Consider the following 22,026-nt stretch of genomic DNA (forward strand, 5'->3'; position numbering starts at 1 on the left):
ATATGGAAAAGTAACACGTTTTGGGACACCCTTATTCCACTGGAAAAGGAGAATTGTACATTTAATACAGGGACCCCGCTGCCTCTTGCCTTTGCATTCACATGCACCAATGGTAATAAATAGCATATTACACTCTGCACATATGTATATATATCTAATACATATCCTGTTGGACCACCTCTGCTACAGTAGTGTTTCGGAGACGTCAATTACAAGCAGATCAGGATCACTTTCAACCCCCTTTGGCCTCCATCTGAGGAACAACCTCTTATTCTTTTTTCCTTTACAGAACACAGACTTAAACTGGAGAACTTTCATCCAACCTGACCATGTTGCTGCCCTTGGTGGATTGGGTTTAAAAGCCAGCCTGACCCCATAGCTAGGGCAGTTCGAGGAATCATGATTGCTGGACGGGAAGACTGTGGGAACACAAGGATTAAGCCACTAGCATTCCCATAGTGTGGGGTGTATATATATCAAACAACGCCGCTCTTTTGCAGCTATTAAAATATTAGCCGGTCTTCAAAGTCACAATGCTCGTTTTTGCAGATTTTTTTTTATTACTTAGTCTGGCAGGGACTTATAACTGCGGAAAAAGCCATGTCCCCTCATGTTTAGAAAGCGCTTGTCCCACACACCCACCAACATAGTGCGGCTTTATTGTTGCTGGCAAGACATCCACCGAGAGTTGTCCGACAAGTTCCCACACCTCAGATCTCAAGAGTTCCTACCCACTGCCCTTAATGATGATAGTTTGCTTCCCAGAGCTATAATTATGGTTGTAATAAGCCACTTATTCGGGGAGGGCGGCCACAGCACAGTAATAGAGAAGGGTTTATTCAGTAATCTCGCCAAAGAAATCCAAGCCTGTGTTATAATGTGTGGAACATTACAACAGAGGACATTTTATAAACTTCAATATCACCTACGAGGATCCGCAAACAAAAACTCAATCCTAGAAAAAAAAAACTTTGGTAGGGGGGTACATGCATTATTGATCTAAAAGACTTTTTCTGGAAGCTTCTATACAAATTATTAGAATGCCCCAATGATTGCAATAAAAAGATATAATGGGGAGGCTACAGAGTTTCTTCCTTCAGGTGGGTCTGTGTGCTTGTAACAAAAGTTCTAAACACTATAAAAAAGAAAATGCCAAAATTCTTCTTTCCATTTATTGAGATACCCTGTCATCAAGTCTGGGGTTTTAAGGAAATAATATGTGACTGTAGCAACTGTTAGTCTCCACCCCCAGTCCACAGGTCGGCAGTTGATTGGCATTTCTGAGTTCTGGCTGGTTCTAGGGCATGCTAAAAGTAAGGCTTGGACGGATGAGGGCAGCACATTGGACCCACAAGAACCAATTGTGGCCCATTTGCCAGAGGACGAGTGTCAGCAGCAAACTAACACTTCACACAAGAATACTTGCAACATCACTTCTTAGAAAAAAACACTAAACGGTTTTGGCCCCATCAGTTATGAATGCAGGAACAGACATATATTAAGTAAAAACTCTGTACTCCCTAAAGAAAGCTGTCCACAGAAGACTGCATTCCTAATTTGTCCGTGTCATCTTCAAATTATATATATCGCATAATATCATATATCGTATTTATTGTATAACATGTTTATAAAAGGAAGTGATGTGTTTAAATAAATATCCGCTATACGTTTAAGTATATATCCACTGTATTCTGTGTATATCGTGAATGTATATAGAGCTTTTTTTTAATACGTGTTATTGTTTGCTTGTGTGGTGTTTTGTGTTTATGTATGTTGTTAATATCTGTCTGTGACGTCAAGTGTGCAGTATGCTGTTCGACTCTGTGACACTGCGGCCATATTTATCAAAGTTTTGCATCATCCTTGCGCCACGCAAGGTAACGCACAGGCAATGCAAAACCTAGATGAGACACCATGCGTGTACCTGCATGGCTTGGTAAATCTGGAGTAATGCAAGGCAGCGCAAGTCACTAACGTGAGTCACTCTGCCCCAGGGAAGCATTTCACAGGTGGAGCACAGGTGTTCCAATGCATCTACCCATGGATTCTGAAGCATTCCCAGATTTACTAACACTGGTAGACCTGAGAATGCATCAGAATGGTTGATAGATATTGATAGATATGGCACAAGCCTGCCCTCTCCCTTTCACTGACTTGCTGAGTTGCTTTGCATGAAATAATGAAAAATGTGGCCCGGCGTGCCGATGACCAGAACAGAAATCCAGTAATTTTCATATACATAGGATCCTTAAAGACATACTGTATTCTTAAGATAGTGTAAGACATGTAGGCTGCAGCATGCTATTATTTCATTTTTTCTTAACTTTTTATACATTTATGTGCATCCTGTATTAAATAAAATGTATTTTATATAAAAGTGCAGTAATAAAATAGATATCTCGAATTTCCGTGAAAAATGTAATGTGGCAAGCTCGCCGCTATTTATCATGCTTACAGGCTAAAGCTAGAACATTCCTTACAGGCATTTCAGGTATTAACTGGAGGCTTTGAAAGTAGATGCAGCTAATCCATGACCGAATGGGGAATGACAATTGGGCTGAGCTCACAAATGACTGCCAGGCAGGTTTGGGCTCTGCACTGACAGGTCTTAACACAGCCCAGTGAGGCCAATCTTTACTGAAGGGTTTTTAAACACTGTAAGACCATTATCTCATCGCTGAAGTGTCGCACAGATGAAAATACAGCACCCTTCTTATAAATGCCACCCTAGAGAAGGGTATCTGCTGTCTGTGGCCTGTGATACATGACCACTTTACCTATATTATTTCAAATAAATTGTGAGAATGGAGCTACAACATTGAATGCTCTTGTGGTTTAGAAGATAATCACAACCATGGCACTACCCTCCTGTTGGAAAGTGAAAGGCTGCTAGCCATCAACAGCAAACCAACAGTGTGTGGGAACATGAAACTGTCACCCACCATCTGAACATCAAAAGACAATCCCAATGCTTTTCACCTCTACCATGTTCTCACAGTAGAAAAGTTGCACCTAAGGCATGTCTGTTGAAGCATTGTCTGATACTGTGACTCAAGTAACAAAAACTATGTATTCTGACCTCTACTTTTAGACAGTAACAAGGTTGCATCTAATTTCTTCAAGCCAAATAATAACAGCTTAAGTAGTACATCAAAGATGTTCCTCAAGGTACCCCGAGAACTGCCGCTTTGTAGTTTTACCTTCTGATAGTGCCATCCGTAATGTACCAAGGGAAATACCTTGAAGTCTATGTAGTGCAAGCCTTTGTTGCCAACTGGAACAGTACCATTCTTGTGCTACATAGCCCAAAGCATACAATATAGGTTTGCAGTTTGGTGGTTGGCATCAGGAACTTGAAACTGAAGCCAGTGAATAAAAAGGGTGAGAGTAGTAAGAACAGGAAAAAAGGGAAAACGACGCCAGTAGTTAGGCGAAGATCAGACAAGACCTTATGGTGAAGGTGGAGACCTGGCCTGTGGAGGCAGAACTGGAGAAAGGGCCCGGTCAGATACAGATGGCTTACCAGTCTGAGACCAGGAGCAGCCCGGCCAGCACTTTCGGAATAGGCTATTTTAAATAGAGTCAGTTTGAAGAAAAAAGTTCTCTCCTCGTCGGCAACAGTTAGTTCACATTCAGAGTTCCTCTATAAATTTGTTTTGTTTTGCTTCCCTTCCCTTCCAGGCTCAGTCTAGTCTATAGGGAATCTGGCAGGATAGTCTAACAGTGTGTGGGCTGCTTTTTTGTCTGTTAGTGGGTCTGCTTTAAGGTCTGGTGGGTCGTTTTAAGGTCGAGCCTGGGTAGCGCATGCGCTGCTGCTAGTCATGCAGTAGTAGAGTATGGCTTTGAAGCCCGCCCACTCTCCGCATATACTTTTAATTGGCTTGTGTCATTTTCCTTTGTAAGCACTGACTTCCAAGTGGTTATTAGGCTTGCTAGTCCCTCCTTGGTACCGCCTTGTCTGTATGTGTAACCTCCCATGGCGACTAGTCCTTTTGCTTCTGTCGCGACATTGTATGTCTTATTTAATCCGTAAGCACTATTTTTTAATGAATTTCTCCTACTGCAGGCACGACGTGCTTTCCTCTCCATGTACGCTTTCACTTTCAAGCAGCCCCTGACGATGGCGGGCGCTTCTTTGAAGTAAAATAGGTCTCGCATTTACAAGGTTTGAGCAATTGCCGTTGTAAATTACAATAGCTTACATTCTCGTAAATGGAAGACCTATTGCTTGCAAATGCTTGTTTAATGTTGGTTTCCCTTATATTCCCATAAACATTGCCTGTAGCAAGCACACATGCATATAGTCTCCCACATTTTCCAAAACACCTACACAGCCTGTCTTTGAACCTCATACCTGCCCAATTTGCAATTGTGGCAAACCTTTTTTAGGTACTTGATTCACCACTTTTATTTTAGTGCCCCTGGCCTACTACCTCTTGTCAATCTGACCCTTCTCTCCTCTTCCCTGTTTCTTTCACTTTGTTCCTGAGCTGTGCCATCTTTACCCCGAATTGATGTTGGTCTTTGGCACCACAACCTGGCTCCCCAAATTCATCTTATGTATCTGGGCAGTGCATATTACTTTAAATCATCTACTGAAGTTCTATGAAAATACTGCAACAGGGTCCGCAAAAGCCTTTTCAGTGTATTGTAGATCATTGCCAAACTTAAAATGGTACATGTTCTCCAATCCCACAACCAGATGATTTGATTTTGGACAACATTCTAGTTGGAGTCACAGCCTCAAAACCCTTTGCATCCTCCACCAACATAAAACTGAAGACAGACTTTTAGCTAAAGAAATGGTAAGTGGAAGACAATGAAAGAAAACTACAATAGCTTGAACAAAATAGTTATAATTCTAGACGCTACAACACCAAAATACCAAGAAGTATTTGAAAAATAGAAGGAATGCTCGGATTATATGGCCTGTCCAGGCGGCATGAAAGGAGAACATTTGCAAATGTTTTCTAATTTCCTTCCAAATGTGTTCAAACATCCACACAACATCTGCTATTATAAACATGGTGACTGTATGCAGATTACTAAAATGAGAAGATTTACCAGTGCCAACAACATGGGGATTAGCACGTTTTTCCAAGAGCACACTCAAACTATGTTAATATTTGATGCAGCTAAGGCAATGAAGAAAATCATATTGAATAGTTATCAGTTGTACATAACACAAGACCTTGCCAAAGTACTTCACTCTCTGAAAGAAATTCCTTCACATGAGACCAAATATTATGTGCCTGAGCATCAGATTCACGACTACCCATAGTAAACAGTGTTCATTAAGTCATAAAGGCAAGACTAATATGTTCAAAAAAGCCTTCAAAATGTCCTAATATACTGAGTATTTTGCTTTAAAGGATTGGGAGAATATAGGGGCGGGTGGTAAACTCCTCTCCGACTGCAGAGTTGGCAGAGTTTTGCAAATCCGCACTCCTCTTGGAGTGCGGATATCAGCAAAAACTGTGCCACGTGACAGAGTTTACCGGCAACCACCTCTACGCACCCCAACTATTTAGCAAAAGCAGCCCCTGTACGCGGTCCACAGACATACAATTGCATGAGGTTCTAGATGACCGCATCCATTTTGATAACGGGGCAGCACTCAACAGCTCCCACTGCAAAATGACAGCAGAATTCATGGAGCCTGTTGCATTCACTTAGAGAAGATGGTTGTGCCAAATCCACCCATAAAGTGATCGACTAAGACTGTTCCACAGGTCTAAAACATGGAGGGATGTCCTAGGAGTCTCCCGCACACCAACATCTCTGTGACATTTAACCCTCCATCCAGATTCACTCCCTCAGTAGGACTTCAGACTCTCTCCTTCTGCAATCTTTACCGGCCGTACTCTCATACAGTCAGTGTCTCACAATCAGTAATGATTAACAACCCACCAACAGCAGCAATAGCTAGACCTGAGCAGGAAAGGCGGGAACGGAGGAGTTTGTGGAGCAACTTTGGGCAATGGAGACTAGAGGCAGGGCCTCTGAGCAATGCAGCTCCAAAGAGAGGCCCTGTGGAGAAAGCGCTATTTGCTCTTTCCATGGGGAAAGCGCAAATAGTGGGGGACATCATCTGGAGATACCAGAGCACCTCTGGGAGAAACTGGGCAAAACGGATCGCAGAGCCGTGACATCCAGGGAAAGCAGCAGCGAATACAGTGACAGCATCGAGAGACTTGGAGATCCCCTCTGACAATTACCGAACTGTTCGGCTGCAGGAGGCAAGGGGGGTCCAGCTCTTCAGACAGCCCATAGTAGAGGCCACTCCTACACATGCCCTTACAGGGGGACACATCCTTCTACTGGTAGACTCCGCCATCTAGGTGTCACAATCAGAGTGGACATCTGTTTAAGACTTCTCACACACAGTGGTACCTAAAAATTGCAACCCATACTTGTCTATCCCTGCTGTTGGTGGCATCCATGTGCCTTATCCCGTGAGAATCTCACTAAATCCTTCATGGTGCAACGCATAATTGTTCAGGCAGAGTAGATATTAGCGTTCAAGCTACTTTTAGGGGAGTTCACTTTTTAACAATGTCCTGAACATGTCCTCAAAATAGAGGTTATCAGCACTGGCTTTTTATCCAGCTGCATCTTTTGTGCTGAGTATATGATGTGAAGTGTGCTGAAGATTGAGGACTTGGAGCTCTTGATGACAGTGGCAGCTCTCTTGAAAGAATAGATTCATTTATAAATCAATGTTTTTATCAAAATACTTTTTTTCATCGACCTTTTGCAAAGTGCTAGAAGAATGGTATGCTCTTCCTTACCACTCTTACAAATGTTTACCAAAAAGGTGCAAAATTGTACATTTGTAAGACATTTTGCAGTTTTGAAGAAAAAAAGCATATAAAAGAAGGCATTCTAAAAATCGGGTATGTGGCCAAGTTCACTCTAAAATTATCTTTTACAAAAAATTCATTAATATAAATACGTATTCTAAAAAACTGCTCTGCGTATATTTGTTCAAATAAGAAAAAGAAACAGTAGCAACGAAGAGGAAGGTTTTGAGTTTCTCTCCTTTGCTACTTTGCAAGTTTATAAAGGAGCAACACGGAAAGCGATCCAAGAAGAGCTGACCTTGTTATTGTACGGGCATGAATGGCATTTGTCTGAATATAGGCTGCATGGCTAACGTGTGTGTGGGTGTGTGCAGGTGTATGATGCATAGAAAGAAGAACGTTGCTTTAAAGTATGTATGGGGTGTGTGCAGCGATAAGTTAGTGCAAGTGCATATTATGTGTACAAATATCTAAATAAGGATGGTGTGTATCTCAAAGTGGTTTGTGTGATTGGTGTGACTGGTATGATGAGCCAAATGTAAACACAAATAGGGTGTATATCTGTTGTATTTTTCTTTTTGTCTACTTTAGGGTTAAAGGGGTGTGTGTGTGTGTGTGCATGTGGGTGTAAAAGTCTGAGAATGTGTATGTTTGTGTGAATCTGTTTGTATGTGAATATGTGTAGATGTTCATGAGTTTGTGCAAATATGTCTGTGTGTGTGAGTGTATATTTCTTAAGGTTAATCGTATCAATTTGTGTGTGTGTGTGTGTGTGTTGCCAGCATGAATGGTGATGTGACTGTAAACGGCATCTACATCTCCCTCGTCTCTTCTCTCTTACTAGGCCTGAATCCGGGCACCTTACAGATAGTCTCTCAATAAGTATCTCCCCCAGTAGTGCCACAGCAGTGCTGTAGGAATCCAGCAGTGTGCTCTGCCTACAGCAGAGACCTCCCTGTCAGTGCTGTAGGGTCACAATACTGTGATATTCCAATTAGCAAACAAGTACATGCATCATTGTAGTCATTTGCGATTTCTTAATTGCGATTTTTAAGGAATCGCAATTAAGAATTCGCAAATGCCTATGCATGTAGAAATTGCAGAAAAATTTGCGATTTCTAAACATTCCTTAATTGCGACTCGCAAATTGCGACTCGCAATTAAGGAATCCCTCCCCATTCATTCCTATGGGCCTAGAGGCCCATAGGAATGAATGGGAAGACATTTTCATTTTGCGAATCGCAATTAGCGATTCGCAAACGGAGAATGCGAATACAAGGGTGCAGGGGTGTCCAAAGGACACCCTGTTGCACCCCTCTAATTGATATGTGCACCCATGTTACGCACACACATGTCCCAGAGGCATGTGTGTGCTTAACATGGGACATTAAAAAATGCACTTTGATGCTTTTTTTTAAAAAAAATCGCAATTTACCATCACCTTACATGTGATGGTAAATTGCGATTCTTAATTGCGAAATCGCGAATCTTTTTACTTTCTTGCATTGCATTTAAGGAATCGTAAATTGCGATTCCTTAAATGCAATTTTGCAATTTCTTAAATTGCGAGGGGCTACTAGTTTCATGCATTCCAAAAGCAATTTTTGCGATCGCAAACGGCCGATTTTTGCGATTCGCACCGTTTGCGATCGCAAAATGCTTTGATGCATGTGCCTTAAAGTCTCTCCCTCGTGACCTGTCAGTGCTATACAGCTCTATTCTTGCCATCTTTCTTCCAGTAGCCTCTGAACAATCCTACGACAACCTAGCTGCCTGGCTTGCTCCCACCACCCCCTCCCCGGTGCTGTATCACTCCATCCATGGATGTTTTCTCTTAGCTATCAGTTCCATTTCTGAAGGTTCTTACAGTGTGTGCTTTCTCCCTGCATTCTGAGGCAATGCAACTTTTCCAGGCTTCAGAGGGAGTCTCCTTAGTTGCTTGACACATTCTTGATACTTTGATTGTAAACTTCCTAGCAGGGCCTGCTCTCTTCTGTCCTCCCAATGAAAAGTTAATCAAAGCCACAAACACAGATACAACTGAGTGTGCATGGGAGGGGAAATAAAGTGCAGGAGCCAAACAGCAGGACCTTATTAAAGACAGGCCTGCAAATCTCAAAGTCCCAACAAACAAGAAAACTTTACGAGTCTCAGAAAGGATTGCGGTATTTAAGTAGTGCTCAGTTATAACGGTTCTGTGCAGTGATTAGTATTTAGTTATCAAGGACCTGGCCGGTGCTTAGTTCAGAAACCGATGTGCGGTGGTCGGTCCCTAGTTATCAGTGGCGACCCCTCTGCAAAGGCGGAGGAGCACCGCCCCACTGCATTTTGAGCAGTGGAAAAAATAAAAATACAAATTATAATAACACTATGTTATAATAATTTTATTTTTCCATTGTCAGGCAGGTTTAGGGGACGGAGCAGGGCATGGCTGTCGTCACAGCGAGCAGGGGAGGAGTGGTTGGAGCATTTAAGCGGGCATGACGGTTTGGCCGGCTGTCTTGGGCTGGCCAAACCGCCATGCGCACTATGCATATTCTCCACCAGGCTGTAATACACAGCCTGATGAGGAACATGCACAGGCGCATAGTCCCTGTCGCTGAACCGCAGCGCTCAGACTAATCACAACGCTGCATTGCAGCATTGTAATTGGCTTAGGGGCTTCCCTAAGCCAATTGTGTGTGCTTCCTGCTTCAAGCAGGAACAGTAGAGGACGATGCAAGGCGGTAGTCCGGCAGAAAGATAAGTAACGTTTTAATTTATTTTTCTATCACCCACCCCACCCATGCTACTCGGTGGCAGCCGCGACTGCTAGTAATGATGGAATCTTGCAATTCTTAGTTATCATGCAACTGAGCCGTGGTTGGTCATATTGTTTGTGTGGTGCTTAATAATGGTAGTTCTGTTTAGTGCATGGTGATGAGCTATAACAGATCTGTGTGCTGGTTAGTTCGGATAGTGATGCGGGTGCTTGGTGCCTAGTTATGATGAATCTATGCAGAGCTTAGTTATGATGGCACTGAGCGGGGCTCTGTTCGGATTGTTTTGCAGTGTTAGTTTCACATAATAACATATAGTCTACCAGGGTCAGACTGGGAACCCAAAGCAGCCCTGGCAATTTTCTCGGACCAGCCACTGGTGAAGTACTGGCTGGCCCCAAGAGGCTGGAAACATTTGCTTGATGCTTTATTACTGCGACACATATTGCAGCACCACTGCAAAACTGGCCCCCAGTAACAAAACCTGCCCCCACCCTTTCAGCCTCCTGGGGAATCGCCCGATGCCCAATGCAGCCAGTCCTGCCCTGTATTCTATGCAGCCTTACTCTGTAAGATCATCACAGTGTCCTGTTGCGCACCTGCAGTCTAACGGCGTGCTCCTGCTTCCGCTTCATGTCGTTGATGTACCAGGCCACGGCTGTCATGGTGATGATGGCTTCCTCCACCGTCTCATACCCCTGTGCGCTTTTATCAAAGTGCTTTGCTAATTCCTGCAAACACCAGAAGAAGGCAAAACGTTTAGGACAAATTTGCAAGAATCCTCAAAATTGCATAACAATATCTAACATTAAAACTAGGCTCCCTGCAGGAGCTCAGATTAGGTATAGTGTGCACTAACCGAGTTCGCATGTGCTGCAGTAACATATTCTAACCAACAGCACGTGGTACAGTGTACGACAAGGATGTGCTCCTAGGAAAGGCATAGTGTGTGCAGTCCAAGACTCTCAAACCAAGCATTGGTCGGGTCTGGTGGCTTAGTGGACTAATGCGTCTACTGTAGGGGCCTGTGTTTGACCTCATGGTCACAGATTCAAATCCTGGAGGGTCCCCTCAGACTTCCACCCTTCTAAAGTCGATAGAATGAGTACCATTGGGTTGAGTAACAATAAACACCTGTTATTCAGTGCCAGGATGCCCACGAGTGAAAATGTGCTTTACGAATACACATTGTGTTATGTAGAAGTGTTAGCTAAGAATGAGCATGTAGTGTACTTAGGCCAAGACTCCAGTCAAGGGAGGCTATAGGGAATGGATTAGATTACTCTGTTTGTCAAAGAGTTCCTTGTGCACTTCTGGCCACTGTAGAGAATAATGTAGGATTGTCAACAGTGGACGAGCCCACAGTGTGTGTATACTTCAAGATTCTTGTCATTCTCCACTGTAAGAGTTGTAGTAGGAGCTCTGGCTTTGAAGGAACTCATAATTGGGGCAATCCTATTTCCATGGGATGCTGTAGGTGATGGAGTAGGAACCCTGGCTATGACTTAGAGAGCGCCTTCAAACAGCATGAGGCAGTCAAGGAATGTCCTAGTAGTGTACACTGAAAGAGTGCTTGCAGTTCCAACTTCTCCCAAAAAAAGGGCTCTACTAGGCCTGCGGCAGGAGCTCTAGCATTAAGTGACAGCACAGTTCCTGAGCAGATCTATGCCGACAGATTCAGCCAATGCCCAAACAACCTGAGTTTAGAGTGATTTGGGATCGGAAGAAGTTCCCAAACTTTCTGGAACACAGTCCAGTACAATAGTAAGAGACCCAGATGAAGGGTGGCAAGTGTTTTTCAGGGGGGCTATTAAAGGAATACGGGAAATAATAGGTCATTAAATAGTATTATTAGAGACAAGTGGTTTACTTCTGTTACTAAATTAAGAGAACTTTAAACTGAACAATGTTGGAGATAAATATACCAGGGGGATCAATTTATCTGTCTATGTAGAGATAGCTCCATAGTATGATACCAGAATATCATAGCCCTGGTATCATCTGACAAAAATATTGTGTCCTGAACATCATTTACAAAAATATTGCCCCTTTGGAGATTATAATAGAATCTATACATCCAATGCATTCATATTTTGGGTAGCGATATTTGGGAGGCAGTATTTCTATCAGAAGGTATTTTTGCAAACAATATTCTGACATACAACCATTTGTGAAGAGCAAATCTAGCTACCAATGGCAAGGCCCAGTGTACGATTCATGCTCATTTTAAGAAAGGCATATGACAGATGAAAATACAAGACATAATATGGGAGGTCAGAAGGTCAGGGAGTGTGAGAAGAGGTGACCATGTAGACATTTTTGGTGACACTGAATTGGCTTTAGAAGAGAAAAAATATTTTGCGCCTGGCATGCCAAGATAGTGAGCTAAAGATTGATGATGGATTCAACCCAAATCTGTGACTGGAGGTGAGTGTCAGCAAAGTTCCAGCGCTCCGTCTATCATCTCCTTGTGTTTGCTTTGTTTGCCCTAAGATAGTGCGAAAGAACACTACTCTAAAGAGACTATGGCTTTCGCTGTATTTGAGATAATTGGAGGTGACCAACAGGAGTTCAGTTAAACAAAACCAAACAAAACCTACAGAGAAATCTAAAACAGAAAATCATAAAAGAGAAAATAAAAAATAAATGAAAAAGCAAAGATCAAAAGAAAAAGTACAAACAAACTAAATCCTGGAAACAAAGTATAAAAACGTTCTTGTTTTAGAACAACTCTTGAAGGCTTGTGTGGCGGCACCAGCCGGAAGTGTAAGTGACTAACCAAGATGGCCACACTACATACCTGCAGCAGGAGATGGTACTTGAGAATCCGCTGCACAGGCTTCAGAAGGTAGGACTCCAAAGGCAGTGAGTGAGCTAGCATTGCCTGTCTCTCCCGGAAGAACTTGGCCAAGGGTTCGCTCTTCATACACTCCCGCAAGACGGAAACAGAGCTGGAAGAGATGGAGCGAAGACATCTGTCAGAACAGTAAGACCACAGAACAACAGAGATGAAGGAAAAGAGGGAGTGAGGAATGGCTGGAGGTAGAGAGCGGGGGACAAAGGAGGACGGACCATAGGAAGGATGAAAAAGGGAAGGAGGACAGAAAGGACAGGAGGAAAACAAGTATTGGAAGGAAGAAAGAAGGAAGGAAGGAAGGAAGGAAAAGAGTGAAGGGAGGAAGTAAGGAAGGGTAAGATTGATGTAGGGAGTGATGGGGTGGGTGGATGATTACTAGGTGGGAGAGAGAGAAAAAGAATTAAGGAACAAAAAGCAGGATGGAAAAAATAAAAGAATGGTGCGGGCAAATACTGAAAAGAGGCAAGAAGAAAAAAGAAAGGAGAATAAAATGGGGAGAAAGCTGTAAATCAGAAAAGGAGGGAGGGTGGTGTAGAGGAAGGAAGAGAGGAATGAGAGAAGGGCAGGGTGGAGTAGGACAGTATCAAAGGAGGAAGGGAGAGCGAAAGGGATGGATGGTAGGGAGAATATAAAGGAAGAAAGTAAGAAAGGACAGAAGGAAGAGAGGGTGTGGCTGGACGGGTAAGCAGCAAACAATGAGGGGCTCCAGAAACTATAGTGAGCCTTTGGGGCCTGTAGGTCATGCACAGAGTATCTAAGATGCAGAGTGCCTCAACAGGGCCTACATTAAGCATGCAGGAACTGCAGAAACTGATTTCAACATGCATGAACCATATGACTTGCAAAACACAAGTGAATTGCAGGGTCTGCAGTGGCAAAAAAGAACATGAGGAAATGCGATAAGGTTCTTAAGCAGCGGCAATGACCAATGAGCGAGTAGGAAATGGAGGACCTGCTGTGAGTACGCAAGGGCATCGGGCCTCCACAGAGGATGAAGAAACGATGATGCCCTAGTAGTGAATGCATGAACAGCATCAATGCCCCAAAGTGACGGCGGAGAAAAATAACTAGTACTTACCTGGGGTAGTTCATACAGTACAGGGTGTAGATATCAAATTCTTCACTCTGGAAAAGAAAGAAAAGACAAACAAATAGACAATCAATAGGAGAACAGTTACTCTGAGGTGAAAGAGTGATGGACGATGGGAAAGAAAAGATAACAGAAAGTGTGAAAGATTCAGACGTGGTCTCCTCTGTCTGAACTTACAGATAACATTAACAGCGGTTCAAGAATTGGGTTGATCAATTGTTTTGTTCACTGGTACATTTTTATAAAATGTCCAGTTTTGCCTAAATGCAAAATTTGTGCGGTTTATTAGTTCACATTTTCCAAAGAAAATTATTTCTGTGCACGGCAAGATAACCTGCACTGCTTTGAGAAACCATTGTTTCGCTATTTGAAAGCAGCCAAGAAGGAAAGCATGTGCAAACTTTTTCTCTGCACTTTTAGCTTTTTTGACTCTGTCAGCAAGAGTCATGATTTTTACTTAAAGGGCAAAGGGTAAAAATTCTTCAACTTTGAGAAGTTAAAAAAATTTCCAAAGACCTTTATGAAGTTTGCTGAAGGTAAAAAAAACTTAGTACGACCTTCCTTAGATTTACCCTTTAATCAAATTGGGAGATGGAGAGCAGGTGGTCCAGTAACACAAACCGAATGACAGACAGTGGTTATACGATTATCACAAGCTATGTTTCTACATCGGAAGATAATTGATTTTAAATAGAGTTATGGATACATTAGGTGTAGATGACAACACTCAAGTCCAAAAATACTTATTTCAAATGTATTTTTTTAATGGTGCTAGGAAAGGAAGAACAGGTGCTAAAATAGACAAACAAGGGTTTCGGGACAGGGAAATATGGGTGACTGGGCCAGGTATACATGGGTGCCGGGACAGGGAGACATGGGTGCCGGGACAGGGAGACATGGGTGCCGGGACAGGCAGATACGCATGCTTGATACTGAGACATGGGTACCTGCACAGGGAGATAAGAGTGCTGGGGCAAGGAACACGGGTGCCTGGATAGGGAGACTTTTGTGCCGGTAAAGGGAGAGAGAAGTGCAATGGGAAATCACAGTAGGGAGAGAGTGGCACTGAGGTAGGGTGCATCAGGCACCAGGATATGGGACGACAGCATGTAGGAGAAACAAACAGTGGGGCTAAGGTTGCTGGGAGAGGTGCCCTCTGGGATTAGAAGACAAAGAACTGAGAAAAATGGACAAAGGGATTGTGAGATGTAAACATGGGAACAGAGGGACACATACATGGGAATAGGGAGACTCAGACATAGAGACACAGAGAAACAAACATGGGGACTAAGGAACGTAGGACAAGGTGGCATGGGTATTGGGAAGCACATGGTCAAGAGGACACCAGGCAAGGAGAAACTGAGATGAGTAATTTAAAATGGTGACACTGTTTTGGACTTGGTACTCTTGAGGTATTGTTTCCCTAAACCTTTTGCTGTTTACTCATGGGTTTGCTGTTTCTCTTTATGTGGCCTTTGGACTATGGTCACTTTCCCACTGTAATGCAGTGTGAAATTGCATGCGCCCTTCCTACACGTGTCAGGAAGTGGTTCTTACCTGGTGTTTTAAACATGTCTCAAGCCTGCCATTGCAGGCCTGTGTGTGTGTGCATTTGCACTTCTGCTCAGGTTGGCCGTTCTACATAATTGGACAATGCTGAGGGTGCCTTTCACTAACACTAAAGCACCCCTAGGATGAGCCCTGGGGGGTAGGGGGTGGGAGAAAGTGATAGGTGAAAGGCAGGGCAGGTATACCCGTGTTACCGACCCAGGTAGTGAAGAACCCCCATGTGTGTTTTTACTAACTGTGAGGTTTGCTCTCCCCATAGGTTAACATCTGGAATGGCTGAGCTTGCTTTACACTGCAGAGGTGGCTTACAGTGAAGCAGCCTCATGTTGTTTACTATCATTGGACTTGCAATGAAAAATCCTCCATTGTGGTAAGGTGGATTTGTTATTACTAGCTTAGAAATACCTCTTCTAGAAAGTGAGAAGTTTTTCTGCGCTAAACTCTTTTGTGTGCCTTTTAGTTTTTCTACAGTCCACACTGGAGGCTGAGGGAGCACATCTGTGCATTCCCCGAAGACACTCAAACATTGGTCATGCAACTGGAATGACAGATGTCTGCCATTTGAGGATTTGGCTGGATGGATTGGGAAGAGATTTGGACTCTTGGCCTCCGGGAAGCCAGACATCTTTGGGGGCCTGAAATAGTCTGAATTGTCACACTTGTAGGAGTGTGATGGTTAGCAGTTGTGTAGTTACTATCATTGGCAGCATAGCAGGGCAATGTGTGGTGGAAGCTTCAGTAGCCTCCTGATGAGAGCCCCGGCACTTATTTTTTTGCAATTTAAGTTCTGGGCAAAATGCTAAGTGTATGATGATGCGAGTCGCACTAGACAATCCGGTCACAATCAACCCAGAGTCGGCTTCGCCATACTTTCCTGCAATGAGGCACAATGTTTGGTGCGCGATGATATTAGTCGCACCAGACAATCTGGTCCCACACACACAAGCAGTACCATACGAGGCAGAATGAGGCACTACTACGGCTGTGCTGTCCCTAAAGCTGTAAAAATGGCTTGGGTGGCAGGTAATAGTCATTTTTAATGAATATATCATTAATAATTAAGCGTTGTTGTGGTCATCTCGAAATTTGCTAGATAGTATCAACTTGTGGCTGGCTGTCTCAAGCTCCAGTGCTGACAAGGAAGTGCTGGGGCTGAGCACCAGAAACCACCGGCTCAAATTAAGCACTGGTTGTGCCTCATTCAAGAGAAGTACGGCCAACCAGACTGCAGGTTGTTGAGGCCGGATTGTCGGCTGGGCCTCATATCATCGCGCACCAGACCTTGTTCCTCATTTCCAGGGCGGTACGGGGAACCCAACTTGTGGTTGCTTGTAACCATATTGTGTGGTGAAACTCGGATCATCGTGCACCATTTCTAGGGAGGTATAGTGAACCCAACTTTAGTTTCATTGTGACCGGATTGCCCGTGGAGAGTCGTATCATCGTGCCGCAGAAGTTGTGCCTCATTTCCAGGGAGGTATGGAGGACACGACTCATGGTTCATTGTGACCGAATTGTCTGGTGTGACTTGGTTCAATGCTCACCAGACATTGAGCATCACTTCAAGTGGGGTACGGGTACAGCTGCACCCCAATCACCGAGCGTTCCTTCTTGCCCTCAGTGCGGTGTATCAACTGCCCTCTCCTCCTTAACAACTTTGTTTTGTCAGGTAGTATCACCCAGATCAGGCCTGGGTGGTGAGAGTAAGTGTCTGGGCTGAGGAATACTACTGAGAGCTATCGGAAGGGGATCAAGACAGCTCTGCAGAACTGGGCTGATGCCAGAAGGCGAATTGAGGAAGCTCTTGATTGAACTAGGACAACTTCTATCCCGATTCTGCTCCGCATTAATGGGTGAACATCCTGAGTGGTGGCCAACCCCCCATTTGTCCACTGTAGCCTGGTTACTCTGATACTAGGCCTTTGATTAAGTCTGACTCCAGCCTTAAACCAGTATAGCGGGAGGTGTGGGGGTTTACAACTCTAACCTATGGGCAGAGTAGTGGGGGGATAACTGAGAGGTGAGGGAGAGATTGTGCCACGGGGACCACATTCATATTATCAACTCACCTGTCGGATATCATTTGCAATGCATTATGGTGCCAGGTGGGTGTGTGTGCGAATGTGCTTCATATGGACTTGCTGATATCCTTTGCACCATGTTATGGTGTTGTATGAGAATGGGAGAGTGTCCTGCATGAGAACAGCCTGCTAATAGTTGCACCGCACAGCACTGTTTTTTCACTGGTTTGTTTAATCACCTAATACTCCGTTTTGACATTGGTTTCACCTGTGCAGACGTGGCCTCCGGTCCTACTGAGAAGTGTTATAAATTCCTGTGGCTACACATTCCTGATATTGTTGAGATCTGGGTTGCACCCGAGAAATGTGTGGATTTGAATTGCGTTATTTTCCAGGGTGGGCTTAGTTCTGGCAATATATCGCACTGCATAAGGGTGCAGGGGGTAAAATAGGATTTCTTCCAAGTGTGCATATTGCTGATGTCAGTTTAACACTGTTGGGCCTAGTACTGCTCGTAATATTTCCAAATGTGATTTATTAACAGAAATGCATGATGTAATGCTGTGTTAATCAATGTGTGTGTTGAATAAAAACTTTATTTACATGCAACTCGTGTGAAGTCTCTTTTGTGATGCTCAGGGTATTTATTGTGTGAGAGTGCTGTGCCAATTCCTTACAAATTGCCCCTGTAAGAAGTCTGACTGCTCAGTAAAAGCTAGGAAATACCGAAACAAGCTGCTCCCTCTCTAATTTATCTCGGCTCCAAAAGAGTCAGAAATTCAATAAGATACACAGACGAGCTCACTGACACCAGAGACACAAACAATTGTTTAGAAAAATATAAACATATTTTTTATTCATTCTTTTTTAAATATACATCGAATACATTATCAAAAAACATTTTAGTATAGTACTCCACAACATGATAAAATTCAAGGATCAAACATACATCACCCATACCCACTAATCTCTAGTATCACGTTTCAACACAATCAAACTAAACTAAACTCAGTACAAGCTACCCAAGGGTGTGCGCAGAATATACAGTGAGTGCAATCACCTAACCCTGACAGGAGTGGTAGGATCTGCCTGGCTCGGGCACCACCTAAGCCAACCAAAAAGTGCCAGTTCCAACATACTGACATACAAACCCAGAGAGAAATACTTGGCACTGAGACATGGAGACGCAATCATAAACAATACAGTGGAGGCCAACCACCCACGTCTAAAGGCAATGCTCATTCCTGCCTCACCTGACCACTATCACCTTCCCAAACACATTGTCCAACAAACAAAAAGTCTACGGTAACATACTTACATTGTAACTCTCAATATCGTATGCTTGGCATAAGAGAAGGGACACAAAGAGGCCACAGAGAGCTCCCTATACTAAGTAACACATTACTGGTTTGTTCTGTGTGAATTTAGATCTGTAGAACTAGATATAGGATACTTTAGCTTAATTTCAACAACATAATTTAGATCCATGCTGCAGTGCTAAAAATGGGGGAAAGTGTATTGCACTGGCTCTAGCACTAACTGTAATTAAAAGTAGAGGGGAAATTGGGCATACAACTCATTAGATGGCACGATTACTACAACCGCTAGCCAATAATAACTGCAGGCAAAACAGTAAAATACTGGTAAATAACACATAAAAAGTAGATGCAAATAACAATTGTGTGGGCAGTTTGTCATTATTTTTCCACTGTCTGTGCATCAGGGGTAAATATACTACAGGTGCGTATTGCAAGTATAATTTGCGTATGGGTGATTGCATGCCTCATAATAGTCCAAATGATGTGGTAACAGTTCTTGGACCCATAGCTCCACAGAGTGTGTGCTTGATTTAATGCAATTTCTTGCAATTTATATTCTAGCTAATGCATTTACTATGACCTTATGTAGGTTTATGACTCTCCCCATTATACTAGTATTCATACACTGATTGCCAGAGGAGGTGTAGGAGGATTTAAACAGAGGAACAGATCTAAATTGAGAAATCATCCTCTCCAAACAGGTGAAGTCTAGGACACGTGGTGAACTTGTTGTGCTCATTGTCTATTCCACCCACCAATAATGTTTGACTCTGGAGGGCCTGTGCTACTATCTGAGGACAAATGACATTCCTTGAGTGGCGTCCAACCTTTCTGCCCCTGTGATGAAGTCGTCCCTGACTGTGCGCCTCACTTAGAACTGATAGGTAACCAGTGCATAAAATGGAAAAATAGAAGTACAGGGCCACTGGAATTAGGCAGCAGGGGAGCACCAAACTATGCAGCACAGTTGACTAAATTATGCAGCAAGAAAAAGCAAAATATGTGGCCTAATGCGGCACATTTTTTGACAGTAACAATTCATTATTTTGTTATTTTTACACATGGTAATACTGTCTCAGCAAATATTTCACCTAATTAGTGTTAGATTTACAATTAAATATAGAACTAGGCAAATGAAAGATGACCAGTTAATCTTTGCAAAGGGCATTTCACTGCAAACAAACACATGTTGCAGGGTTTGTATTAACTTTTCATCTGTTTGAGCAACAATTTTTTTTGTTAAAATCCAAAGACTATGCAAAAGAATGATGAATTATGTGGCAAATGCGACAAATCTGTAATTATAGGGAAAAAACGGCAGCATCGCATAATTCCAGTGGTCCAACCTATACCAGAATGCCTACTTACATATGAGAAGTGCCACTACATTCCACTTAAAAGTATTGCACTTCTTCTGAGAAATGCAGGTACTCTGCCTCCCAAAATACAGAAGTGAAGTACTCAGTACCAGAAAATACCAGCCAATTGAAAGCACTGGTGGTAAGAGAAAAATGAAAATGTCACATGTTGATTTGGAGGTTATAGTGCTTATAGATCCACGTTAGCACACTCCTCCGATCTAGTGCTGGACGCGGACATTGCAACTTGCTTGAATTTGAAGAAGTTTCACTTTCGATATGACTAATGCGCCTTCCTTGATACCGACAATGCACCAGGACAAAGACACCAACTTCGGTTGTTTTTTCCGCCATAGTGTTCAGGCATACTTTTACTAGGACCCGTGCTCTACAGAAGGCTGTGTTATATGCAAAATGTTTATGAGAGCCAAAATAAAGTGTGATGTGGGAAGTGTGCGTGACAGAAAGGCCTGGGAGCAATACAGGTGTGAGTGAGAGGGTATGAGGGGAAGATGAGAGAATGTAGAAAGAGCGCGGCAGTTGAATGCTCTTATGGGCTATTCTTGAAAAGTTAAATTTTCCTGCACAATGTACCAAAAACAGGTGAACTCCCATATAGGATCTGATAGATACCGTGGGCATTTGGCCATTGCACTCCACATACAAATGGGGTCTTGATAAGAGTGGCTTCTGCCGCCTTCGATCTTTGGTTTACACAGGGAGCCCCAGATGGAGGGAGTAAAAAGGAACAATCTGATAGGTCCTGTTAGCTGTATGGAAGCATGGATTAAATTTGTAGCAATTATTGATGATTTTCTCTTCTTCACTGCTGGTCCACATACCACTTCGTCTGCTATTTAGCTCAGCTTAGTGAGGGCTGTAAGTTAATTAAAACAGGTATAATATCTGGTAGTGACCTCCATTTTCCATCACGCTCCCTGTTCCTGTCGTTCAGCAGACGCGGACCGTACAGGTAAGAGCGGTGGGATGGTGGGGCTGGGTGGGGGGGATTCAACAGATGACCACGAGGGAAAAATAAATATATAATTAATTTCCCTCGCCGTCATCTGTCCAAATCGCCCCCCACTCTGCCCCACCGCTCTTGCCTGCAAGAGCCGCGGCTGCCTTTCAGCACCTATACTACAAACTCCATATATGCCTTCTACCATGTGTCTAATTCTCATCTCTCAATTCTCATTCTTACCCTTCCGCCAGCTGACCTTCCACCCTTCTCTCCCCTAAACTCTTGCACTATCCTCTCCCCTGCCACCATCAACTTACCCTTCCTATTCCCTTTTTCGCATCCTACACTCTCCCTCCCTCCTCTCCTGCCACCAGCCGCTCACTTATCATTCTAATCCCTTCAATCCCACTTGTTCCCACCTTCCTTCTCCACAAAATCCAGATTTCTCCTTTCTCTTATCCCTCTAGATCGCTCAGCAGCTCTAACTTATCCTGTATACCACCGCTTCTCTCTCTCATCTCCCCCTCTATTCCTAGTCTATTCAGTATCAATTGTACCCCATTCCCACCTTGCGTCCCCTATCCATTCTCACTCACCTTTCATAATTTCTAACATCACCTCACCAAGCCTCGCTCTCATTTTTGTTTCTCGCGTTTCTCTCCTCTACCCTTTCGCATTTAACATTCATACCCATTTTCAAATTTCCATCTCCATCCTTCCTCTTACTCTCTCCACACTGCCATAGTACACCCCGTTAAAGCTTACACTAAATGTGATTAACACTGCCAAACCAACACAGGTACACCAGGACATGCCGCATGAGTCAATGTATGAGTGAAGAGTTGGCTATTTTGGCTCAAGTCCATCATTCTTTTAAAGCAATAGGGAATACCTTAGCTCACAACTTGAAAGGTCACAAAACATATTCCTTATTCTTTGGCCCCACTAATCTTTACCTTAAGTCGAATCTTCCTTTTTTATCTAAAAGTCTGATATATCTTGTAAACTATCCACCCCCACAAACTTTGTGCATTTACTTTTTTTCCTTGCCTTTCCACTTATTTCACTCTTTTCTCGATTTAATTTTGTGTTACACCTGTTCTGACTCATTGCAATTATCATTTCATTTGTGCACCATTTTTGCAACTATGTTGTGTAGTTGGCGAAATTGGTATACAGACCCAATTAAATCAATAAATGTGGTAAGGAATGATGGAAAGTCCTCAAGCCATCAGAGGGGCTGAGTGAATATTTCTACTGAACAGCAAAATGGGTGAGGTGCATCT

The 22,026-nt window shown here is 43.2% G+C and overlaps 1 protein-coding gene across 1 annotated transcript in view; it reads right to left on the minus strand.

Annotated features, from left to right (window-relative positions):
- The window catches only part of PLEKHG2 (pleckstrin homology and RhoGEF domain containing G2), a 458,610-nt gene that overhangs the window by 109,956 nt on the left and 326,628 nt on the right, over positions 1 to 22,026 (minus strand). Inside the window, exons 6-8 of the mRNA XM_078661322.1 lie at positions 13,498 to 13,544; positions 12,363 to 12,513; positions 10,162 to 10,293 (exon numbers count right to left, since the gene is read on the minus strand). Coding sequence (XP_078517448.1) covers positions 10,162 to 10,293; positions 12,363 to 12,513; positions 13,498 to 13,544 — 330 coding nt within the window. The remainder of the gene's footprint in view (positions 1 to 10,161; positions 10,294 to 12,362; positions 12,514 to 13,497; positions 13,545 to 22,026) is intronic.

Source organism: Lissotriton helveticus, chromosome 9, assembly GCF_964261635.1.
Source record: "Lissotriton helveticus chromosome 9, aLisHel1.1, whole genome shotgun sequence".
Classification (NCBI taxonomy): Eukaryota; Metazoa; Chordata; class Amphibia; order Caudata; family Salamandridae; genus Lissotriton; species Lissotriton helveticus.